The sequence below is a fragment of the Guillardia theta genome (genome assembly GCF_000315625.1).
Source record: "Guillardia theta CCMP2712 unplaced genomic scaffold GUITHscaffold_67, whole genome shotgun sequence".
Lineage (NCBI taxonomy): Eukaryota > Cryptophyceae > Pyrenomonadales > Geminigeraceae > Guillardia > Guillardia theta.
In genome coordinates, this window is record NW_005434607.1 from 162,658 (window position 1) to 172,538 (window position 9,881).

At 51.9% G+C, this 9,881-nt stretch overlaps 3 protein-coding genes across 3 annotated transcripts in view; 1 reads left to right on the plus strand and 2 right to left on the minus strand.

Annotated features, from left to right (window-relative positions):
* The window catches only part of GUITHDRAFT_113450 (hypothetical protein), a gene marked incomplete at both ends in the record, with an annotated part of 4,892 nt that extends 604 nt beyond the window's left edge, over positions 1-4,288 (minus strand). The window contains 20 exons of the mRNA XM_005827344.1: positions 310-399; positions 470-536; positions 654-712; positions 760-872; positions 960-1,036; positions 1,194-1,340; positions 1,394-1,447; positions 1,495-1,534; positions 1,762-1,810; positions 1,936-2,034; positions 2,080-2,305; positions 2,480-2,543; positions 2,596-2,652; positions 2,798-2,864; positions 2,921-3,182; positions 3,240-3,314; positions 3,368-3,568; positions 3,615-3,806; positions 3,857-3,962; positions 4,167-4,288. Of these exons, the coding sequence (XP_005827401.1) occupies positions 310-399; positions 470-536; positions 654-712; positions 760-872; positions 960-1,036; positions 1,194-1,340; positions 1,394-1,447; positions 1,495-1,534; positions 1,762-1,810; positions 1,936-2,034; positions 2,080-2,305; positions 2,480-2,543; positions 2,596-2,652; positions 2,798-2,864; positions 2,921-3,182; positions 3,240-3,314; positions 3,368-3,568; positions 3,615-3,806; positions 3,857-3,962; positions 4,167-4,288 (2,167 nt within the window). The remainder of the gene's footprint in view (positions 1-309; positions 400-469; positions 537-653; positions 713-759; positions 873-959; positions 1,037-1,193; positions 1,341-1,393; positions 1,448-1,494; positions 1,535-1,761; positions 1,811-1,935; positions 2,035-2,079; positions 2,306-2,479; positions 2,544-2,595; positions 2,653-2,797; positions 2,865-2,920; positions 3,183-3,239; positions 3,315-3,367; positions 3,569-3,614; positions 3,807-3,856; positions 3,963-4,166) is intronic.
* A 1,547-nt stretch (positions 4,289-5,835) lies between these two features.
* GUITHDRAFT_75628 (hypothetical protein) lies at positions 5,836-7,107 on the minus strand (the record flags this gene model as incomplete). Its single annotated transcript, XM_005827345.1, has 5 exons — positions 5,836-5,920; positions 5,965-6,014; positions 6,060-6,323; positions 6,375-6,476; positions 6,694-7,107. The coding sequence occupies 5 exons, from the start codon at positions 7,105-7,107 to the stop codon at positions 5,836-5,838; spliced, it is 915 nt and encodes a 304-aa protein (XP_005827402.1).
* Positions 7,108-8,644: 1,537 nt separating this feature from the next.
* Positions 8,645-9,619, plus strand: GUITHDRAFT_142740 (hypothetical protein; the record flags this gene model as incomplete). Its single annotated transcript, XM_005827346.1, has 1 exon — positions 8,645-9,619. One exon carries the CDS (start codon positions 8,645-8,647, stop codon positions 9,617-9,619), a length of 975 nt encoding a protein of 324 aa, XP_005827403.1.
* Positions 9,620-9,881: the final 262 nt, after the last annotated feature.

A 9,881-nucleotide genomic window follows, 5' to 3' on the forward strand; every position in this document is an offset into this window, starting at 1 on the left:
GGGGGGGTAGGAAGGGACAAGACCTGCCAGAGTTTGTCTTGCAGCGAATGTTTCTGAGTTTGAGCAGAATCTCGTCGATCTGAAGAACCAAGCTTGTGAAATGTGCAAAGCCATGAGGGGCAGGGGAAGCAGGAAAGAGGTGAAGGAAGGCAAGAAGGAGATGGTGATGAAGGAAGGAAAGGAGTGGTCACAGTAACATGATGAAGAAAGGGGAGGAGGAGGAGGAGGAGGAGGAGGAGGAGGAGGAGGAGGAGGAGGAGGAGGAGGAGTACAAGACCTGCTTCTCTCTGGTGGCTTCATTCACTTCACCCGACTTGGACTTGAGATGCGTCACGACCATCAAAAAGTCTTTTTCCGGATCCCTTCGCTCGTTGAGCAGCACAAAAAGCACCGGCCCGCCTGCTCTCATCATAACTCCTTTGTGCCCCTGCCCCTGCCCTTCTTATTCCTCCTCGGGCGCTTCACTCACCCGCTTGCAGCTGCGATCGCTCGAACCAGTTACAGGTGAATCGATCTCCCTTCCAGAAGGCTGCCACCTGCAAGGCCTCAGCCAAGGAGGTGCGGACGAGGGAGGCGTGGAGGCGTGAAAGATGGAGACAAAGAGAGGAAGGTGCGGTCGAGGGAAGAAGAGGGAGAGAAAGCATGTGGGTCACCCCATCGGAGTAGTGGCCGAACTGAATGCAGGGGGACTTCTCCTTGGCGCAGTAGAGGCCTACAGGTCCGTATCATCCTCCCCCTTCTCCACGTCGATTCCTTCACCTGTGTATCCGTACTGCGCGAGGATGGGATAGAAGAAGTCAGGAAAACGATCGATCTCCTGAGCTCCCAGCAAGTCGGGGAGAGAGGTCAAGATAACTTCCAGCAGCCTCCACCTGCCAGCTGTATCATATCTCCTCCTCGACCTAACCCCTCTCTGTCCTTTCGCGCCCTCCCTTCTCCCCTCACTCCTCACTCCTTACCTTCTGTACTCCCAGTTGAGAACCACATCTGGGTTCTGGACGGCACTGAAACCTCCCCAGGACCCGTTCTCCTTCCCCTGGGTGCCGTCTGAGTGCAGGCAGAAGAGAAGCAATGGAGCAAGAAGGGGCAGATAGACAAGAAGAGAAGCAGTGGGCACGACTGGAGTGACGGCAAGTTGAAGAAAGGAGGGATGTGGGAGGTCCTAGGGAGGCAGGGGCGAGGTCGGGGCTTACAGGATAAGGAGTCTGATCTGAGGGCCCGGAGCTCAATCCTTCGGCAAGCATGTTGAACTGCATCGCGAGAAACTCCTTGTCCTGTTCCTCAGGCATGCTCTCTATGAACTTTCTCGCCTGCTGCCATGCCCTTGGGAGGAGGGAAGCCTGCGAGATGTCGCTGAGTCATCGGAGGAAGAGGAGGATACGGACAGACGCACCTCATCAGTCTGACTCATGGCGCTCTCAGCGTCTCTGATCCGCTTCTCCACACTCTGAGCAGGAGGTTCAGCAGATATTGACGAAAGGGGACAAGGGAGACCTCAGGGTTTAGCTGCACGTGCTCAAACGTTCTGTTGCTCCTGGAGAGAACGAGTCTTATCAGGAGGATGAAAGAAGATGATCAGGATGAAAAAGAAAGCTCGAGAGTGGCTGGGGAGGGAAGAGCAAGAAAGTCAAGAAAGGACGAGAAGGATGTAAGGATGAAGGAGAAGGAAGCAGGGGGAGGGGGGGAGGGAGGGAGGGAGGGAGGGAGGGAGGGAGGGAGGGAGGGAGGGAGGGAGGGAGGGAGGGAGGGAGGGAGGTTCACCAGGTGCCCCATCCCCAGGAGCCAGACTGCGTCCTTTGAGGTCCACCGCCTGTTAAAATCCGCAGGGTCAGCGCGATGGAAGGGAAGACAACTCTAGCCACTTGCCTGCGGGTGTTCGGACGGGTCCGTTCTCCTCGTCCTCCCATCCTCCCCATCCTCCCCATCCCACGCCACCCACAGCCTGCATCAAGTCCAGCCCCGTGTAGTACTCGAACTCCCAAAATCCGAAATCTTCTTCTTCGTCCTCCTCGTGCGCAAGGCTCCTTTGGATCCCTTGCACCCACCGCATTGTCAAGTAAACTCCTCCGTCGCCCTCACAGTAAAGGGAAGGCGTGCGGGGCAGGAGGCAGTGCTCCATGCCGCTCCTCTGACTCTTCTCCGGGTGGTTGATCAGGTTCAAGTCCACGCCAGCAGCGAGGTTGCGCATGGAGGCGCACTTGAGGAGCTTGAGGTCCATTAGGGAGCGATGGGAGGACGAGGGTGTCAAGGTCGAGCTTCGAGTTCCGGAGTGACACAATGACAACGAGCTTCTAGTCTCGAGAACCTGCATGGAGACTCAGGTTGACGCACCCGCAGAGGAGGAGGAGGAGGAGGTTGTGGTGGTGGTGGTGGTGGAAAGTTGGGGACAAGAGCTCGAGGATTAAAAGATACAGCTAAGTGTAGCGCTGGTGGACGCAAAGACGGGGGAGAGGATACGGGAGCTTTCAAAAGAGGACACCTCATCGTTGGATACGAGCTTAGCCTTCACAAACCATCCTTTGAGATCGTCCTTCCCTTCAGATCTGCACAGCAAACCAATCACATCGAAAGGAGCAGCTTCTTGCTTATTATCACTTTCGGTTGTTCTCTTTGAACACTTTGCCAACAAACTCGTCATGATCGGAGCAACCCCTGTAGGCATAAAGCAATCATTTCATCTTCATTCTCCCCTCCGCAATCATCCACTCCTTTTCCTTCTCTCACACTCTTCCACTTCTACATCTCTCCCTCCTCTCTCCTTTCAATCATTTTGGTCGTCCTCAGATGCATGACTTACCAGGAGGCGCTGGAATGTCTGGGCGGTCCTAACATGTAGGCAAAACCTTGCTTTGAAGCAAAAAACCCTACGATGGGATATTAGAGAAGAAGCTTCCTCCTCCTCCTCAATAAAACAACTTACCATAAACTGACAGCATTCCATCAGGTTTGAAGACGATTTCTCCTATCGTGTATCGAGAGATCTGACTTCCAACGCAACCAAACACAACCCGGCAGAGGCCTCTCGTCATGATCGTTGGCCCATCTCCCGCCAGATCTCCATTGCGAAACCTCGGCCCGCACGCGTTGGGATTTCCGACTAGCGTGTCCACTCCCTCGGCTCGGAAGCTGGCGAGGATCTGCTGGTCGATCTTCCCTCCCTTCTGACAGATCCACTCGCCCACCTGCAGCAGCTTCAACCCTCTCGTCTTCTGCATGGCAGCAGCGATATTCAACCGTACCTGTCCCATGTCGATCCCTTGCTTGACACCATCCAGGCATGCAGATTTCTCATTACTTTGCAAGTCGAGGAGGATCTAGAGCAGCAAGGTGTTCAGCCGGCCATGAGGCAAGCACAAGTACTGATCACCTCATGGTAGACGACGTTGTTCAAGTAGTCAATCCAAGACGAGAGGTCCGTAGCTTCATTTCTCGAGAGCATCTCGGATTTCTGCTCCTGGAAGACGTTGGCCAAGAAGTTCTCCCACACCTTTGACAGTGAATCTTGCAGGAAGAACTGCTGAAAGATCGAGTTCTGCACCACCAACACACTTCCGTGTCTGTAGATGAGCTGCAGCATCGATCACACACTCTTCGTCACATCCATCAGCAGCTACCTGCCCGTTCTCTGCGTACTTCCTCAAGAGAGCCCAGGAGCTGTTCATGTCACCGTTGTGCATGGTGCTGTGCTCCTTGTTGTGCCCCGTGACCTCTTGGAAATCTGCTGGAGAGAGGAGGAGGATGACGCGATCGGGATATCTCTGCTTGAAGTCGACCACAGCACGCGCCACTCGTACATCCTCGTCGCCCTTGGTGATCTCGATTTAGAGCACGTCAAGGAAGGCGAGTCGAGCTTCACCTTATTAAAGACTCCACCGCAGAAGACCACGACACACTCGTTCCGGAACTCCAACCTCTTCTCGGGAACCTTGAGAAGAGCAGAGTCAGAGACGGCTGCAACAGCGCTGGCCAACGAGAATCTCTATGGAGGGTGGACGAAACAGAGAATCTCTATGGAGGGTGAACGAAACAGAGAATCTCTATGGAGGGTGAACGAAACAGAGGGCATCATACATCTGGGAGACACTGACATCACCTGGACCTTCTGCCGTTTGTCGGTGTGGGAGCATTCTTCATGATCCTCCTGGTCGCGCTGGCCCCTACTGCACCCTAACTTGTCCTCGAATTCATCGCCCCATTTGATGAACTTCGAGAACTGGACATAATCCAAAAGGATGTCGTAGTTGCCTCGCAGGTCGGATACGAAGATCAATGTCCTCTCCTGTTTCATGTTGTCTGCACTGGTTATTGCTCACGAGATGAGTCAATTTTCAAACTTTGGGGAGTGTTCCCATCACTGTCAAAATTAAAACATATCGTCAGAATTTCTCTTTGAGCGCGAGGATGACGTCTGCAGAACCCTTCTAAGTCATTTATACAATCGCTCTTCTGACATCATATCATATCCTGTTGTGCTGGCCCCTCAAAACTTTCACGCACATCTAATCGATGCAGATCTTGTATTCCTCTGCAGGGACCTTCTACCCTCAAGGAAGTGTTTCACAAGTTGAAATCTCTCTAAATCCTTCCAATTCATCGTAAAGGCCTTGTTTGATCGATATCGTGACCGTAAAATACTTCATGTCCTGCGTTTTACAATTTGCCGCATTGCGAATTTGTGTTGAATCCTGGTTGGCAAATGAGATCCTCCAGATGGCATGTGAGATCAGACCGTTCAACTTTTTCCTAACTTCACATCGGTTATTATAATGCTCTTTCATAGTCTAAATTCCAGGTTAATTTCGTGACTGCACACGGTGCGAGCGACCAACTAATTTCTCTTGAGCACTAAGCAGTGATTGAAACCTCCAAGAACGGTGATAGAGAGATCTCGACCTCGATCGAGTGAGCTAAGTTATCTACCTGCCATAAGTATGGTTTTCACGTTCTCTTTCTCCTCTCCTCTCCTCGCCTCCCCTCGATTCCTCGTTCCGCACTCGCTCGCCATGTGTAGTAACTCTTTCCACCACCCACCAATTAGATCGCTGTCGCAACTACCCCCTCCTCACCCCGTGATATACAAGGCTTGATCCGTTCCTACCACCCCTACCCCAATTTGAAGAGCTCACAAACATACTGGAATGACCACCGTTACTCCTTTTAAAAATGACCCCACCTATGGCCGATACCCCACCATATTGCATTTTAAAACTACACCAACCTACCGAATCTATCCTACCACTCCACCTGGACGGGGTACCCCTAGACCTTGCCACCCCCCTACCCCCACCTTCGATTGACATAGTATGTTCTCTTGTATAAAATACATTTATAATATCATTATTGTCACTTTCAGTTAACGAGAAAAGATACCACCACTGAGCGCCGTGGCAAGGACGACATGGGGTGAAATGCTGGAACAGCGTGAGAAACAAGGATGGAAAAACCATGAGCTGATTGCAGTGAGAGACAGCAGAATCAATCTTTGGCACAGAAACAAGCGCGGGACTATTCCTCTGTGGCAGGCCAAGGATCGATGACCAATTCACGTCCGGACCGAGCTGATAGACTGCGAAACAGTCTGGGGACTACCGGCTCTCTAACTGACTCAACAGGGAGACATGCGACCTTGGAATCGGTTTATATGAACACAAACCACGAACGAAACGGAAGGTATCAACCGTTAAGTGTCCTATCAATCAGGCCGATGCGCTAGGCCATCTAGCAAGCTGGTTACATCCCTTCTTGCATCCAAAGTGCACATTCATAATCCAACACTTGACGCCGAGCCTGTCATAGTCATGACTAAGTCAAGATTTACGACAAGTATCGATCAGATCAGACCTGTTCGACAAAGCGCTGCCTTTCGAAGCCATTACTGCGATCGACGCCATCCCAACGATAACCAGGTGCAATTCCATACCTTCAAAAGATGGGTCAATCCAGGTACCATAAAGCCAACCCCACCTGTTGGGTGGATATGGACCCTGATACTTCGGCCTGTTTGAACTTTGCGACTGTAGAACAATCAAATAGTGTGCAAGAGATCACGAGTTGCAAACCTTTTTGATCTTTCCTGCCATAGGATCTCCCCATCTTTCGACCGCCTTGAGCTCATCATTCATCTCCTTGTCTTCGACTGTTCGTGCAAACGGCTTGTTCTTTTCTTCCTCAATGCGATCCTGCAATGCTTTCCTCTCTTCCATTTGCACCAATCCTTTTCCCCAGACCATATTCTTCAATTCATACTCTTCGCGTTCTTGTGCAGTCATCTTGCTTGGGTCAACCTTCTTCCCCTTCTTGTCACGATAGACCGTTTCTGCTGTCTGGGTCAAAACAATCGTCAGTAGTAGGCATTCATAGGATCGCCATATTACCCTGCCAGTTGTTTCATCATCAAGGGTCTTGAAGCGTAAATCTTGCTCCTTCTTCTTATCCAACATAGCCTGTGTCAGCTCCTTTCCAGAGACGTAACCTGCCTTCAATCCATCCACCTTTCTGCCATCTCCTGACAAAGTTCTTAATCGCGAGTTTCAAGACATGTTCATACACTACTTGCACGCTTTTCATCTTCTGAATCCGAATCATGTCTGGTTCGCTTTGACGACGGCATGGAATCAGCGGCCTTCTGAATGAAATTTCTATTACTACGATGTGAAGACTCCATGTGAATACCTGTCGCCGCGGGGGGCTGACGTCACTGTCGGAATCATGCCTCGTTCTGCTGCTGATCGGTCCAGACTTGTTGGTCTCATCCTCTGAGTCCGAATCATGTCTTGCTCTCTTTCTCGGAGGACTTTGGTCGTTGTTTTCCTTGGCTACCGGAGCTCTACGTCGGGGTGGGCTCAAATCTTCCCGCCGAGAAGGAGAATTCCTTCGACGCGGGGGGCTTAAGTCGGCTGATTCGATGGCTTGTCCCCTTTTACGTGGCGGGCTAAGATCTGGGCTGTCATGTCTTCGTCGAGGAGGACTCAAGTCAGCTTCACGTTCAGTCGAAACATTCCTCCGAGGCGGACTGAGGTCCTCATCAACCCGAGACCTCCCGCGAGCTCTTGGAGGGCTCAGATCGTCGTCCTTGACCCTAGGAAGAGACCAGTCACATACTTGCATCATAAGATACGCTTCCAATCCAATCAAGTTGTGGATTTACCTGCGAGCCGGAGAGAGATCCCTGCCCGTGTTCTTCTTTCGATTCTTGTCAACAACATTGCCATCGGCATCAACAGTAATCCACTCTTCATTCATTGATCCGTCTCCAACTACTTGAACAGATGCAAGACCCATGTCTTCATCATTGACTCCTTCCAAAGCTGCATCTACTATCACCGCCTGATCATCACTGAGCTCGTCGTCTGAATGTCGTCGACGCTCCTTTACTTTGGCCAGCGCAAGGCCACCCAAACCCTTATCCTCGTCCACAATCTTGATTCCTTTGCCTGGTTCCTCTCCTTTCCTGACTTTTCTCTTTTTTTTCTTTTGTTTCTTATCATCAGCATCGTCGTCTCCACCTTGGTACTTCTTCAGATAATCATTCATTTGCTTCTGTTTCTCAGTCATTTCACCACTGGGCTTAGTTTCTCGATTAACGACAAGTTTTCCATTGTAGACAGGCAAACTTGTCATGTGCCCTGTCTTCCGATGGTCTTTACCACCAATGTAATCAGCGAGAGCGCCAATCAGATCTCCCATATTGCCTGTAATAGAGTTACTGTTGAATCATGTCAAAACCGAGTCAAGAGCCAATATCAATATCATACTTTTCACTTCTACTTCCCATCCATCCTATAACTTTCTCACACTTCCTTCGTCATCTTGTGAATGGTCTTTCTTCTTCTCTAACTCTTCATTTCACTTCGTCCTTTCAACACCTTCCTCCACCTCTTCCTTCTTTCCACATTTCCGCTGCTGCCGGCTCGAGCAATTTTTCACTCAATATCATGTAACCGCGCAACCGGCTGGCCCGGTGACGGCCCAAGTGGGCCACGGTGCGAGCGGCCGCCCATGCCGTCACCGGGGCGCCGCCGGGGCCCGGCCCGGCCCGGTCACGAGTCGATTCAGCACCTTTAGCAAGCTCATCCTAATCATGGGCCGCAGCCTGGCAGTCTGCAACCCGTCAGTTAGACGGTCCCGCCGATATACTACGTACCGTGACAATGACTATTAGTCATGAGCTTCCGATCAGTGACCGTGGCGGCCGACTCGGAGTGAATCAGATGCAGACTGTGAGGCCCGGGGGGGCATTGCACTTTCGAGCCGGGCTCATGCCGCCGCGCGTCGGACCGTCCCGGCGACTCGCGGGCCCGGGCCCGCGGCCCGCGGCCCGCCGGGCCGCCCGGGGCCAGAAACAACTGTGCCACGGTGTGCCGGGAGTCCGAGTGCACCGTCAGTAAGTCACGTGTGGCGCGGCACCACGTAACGTCGTACGGTCTCAGCCTCCGCCGGGGCCGCGGCCCGGCCCCGGGTGACAGAGCCTGTACGGTCAACTGGTGACTTCCCGCATCTATTTCCGTCACGAGTCGAAGGACACGCTGTCCAGGCCCTTTGCCTTCCGCGGCTGACCCGGTACCACCCCGGCGCCCACCGGCCCACCGGATCTAGTTTGTGGCCTAGACCACCGGGTAATAACTAAGGAAAAGAACGGGTACTGATGAGGGACTTTGTAGTAATAGCTGCCACTCTTTCCCCCTCCCTCGTTCTCCTCCTCCTCCGCTTTGCCGAGCAGATGGCGGTAGCATTATCCACCCAACGCTTCAGAAACGAGGGACAGGACCTTATGTTTCGATACGTGTATCAAGGGAATGAGATTTTCATTGCAATGGTCGATCTCACTATGATGGTCAAGAACTGTTGTCGGGCAAAGGCTCCAAGGTTACAGAATTACTTTCTTCAAAACAATGCACAGTTTGGAAGATATGTCATTCATGCAAAAATAGAAAGAAACCAGGACGAAATATACACCTGCTCTATGAAGATGATCCCAGCCCGGATCGCCATGAACTTTGTGAAGGCTATATGCTACTACAACGATTGCTCAGCCATCGTTGATTTGCTTACAGAGTTCTCGCAAGTTCACAATTGTGCTGTAGAAAGCAACGACTTGCAGACTCCAGGAAATGAAGATCAAAGACCTCAGCACGACCAGGACCCTCAGCACAACCAGGACCCTCAGCACAACCAGGACCCTCAGAGACCCGTTGGGCTTCCAGACAAGGAGAGTCAGGCGCCCGAGGAAACGCAAGACGAGGCAGACGAAACCGTCGAGACCAAGCCTGAGTCTGCCCTTGAGAGCATGTCGATTGGCGTGAAGGCGTACAAGACCGTGCTCATGCTGAGGAAGATGGTCCAGAGCGACGAGAGCAGCTGCTTCCTGACGCCAGAGGACAAGAAGATCATCATGGAGTTCCTTTCGGATGCTTTCGACATCATCCTCGAGGGCAGCCATCAGAAGAATGAGAAGATCTGGATGCGTGTGAAAATTCTCATGCGCCTGCTTGATTCGAAAGATTTGGCTGAGGGCGAAGAGAGCCACTTGCTCCGCCTGTCGCCTGAGGAAAGCAAGGCGATGAAGAAGTACACGACGAAAATGATCAAGATTATCTGTGGAAGCTTGGAGCATATGTAGCGATCCGTTTTGATCAGTCGTTTGGTTTAGTCGCGACTATTCCGCGAATAAATCTCGATATGCATCTCTCTATCGCCATCAGCTGCCACCGTGACAATACGAGAATGAAAAACACCAGCACAAACACATCTCCTTGTTGTGATGAGCCAGTATGGGCTATCTTGCACTATCTTGCGCTGACCGTCGGACTGAATGAGGCTGCCGATCTTCGCTCATCATAGACACGGTCACAGATGCTGGACTGAGTGAGGCTGCCGATCTT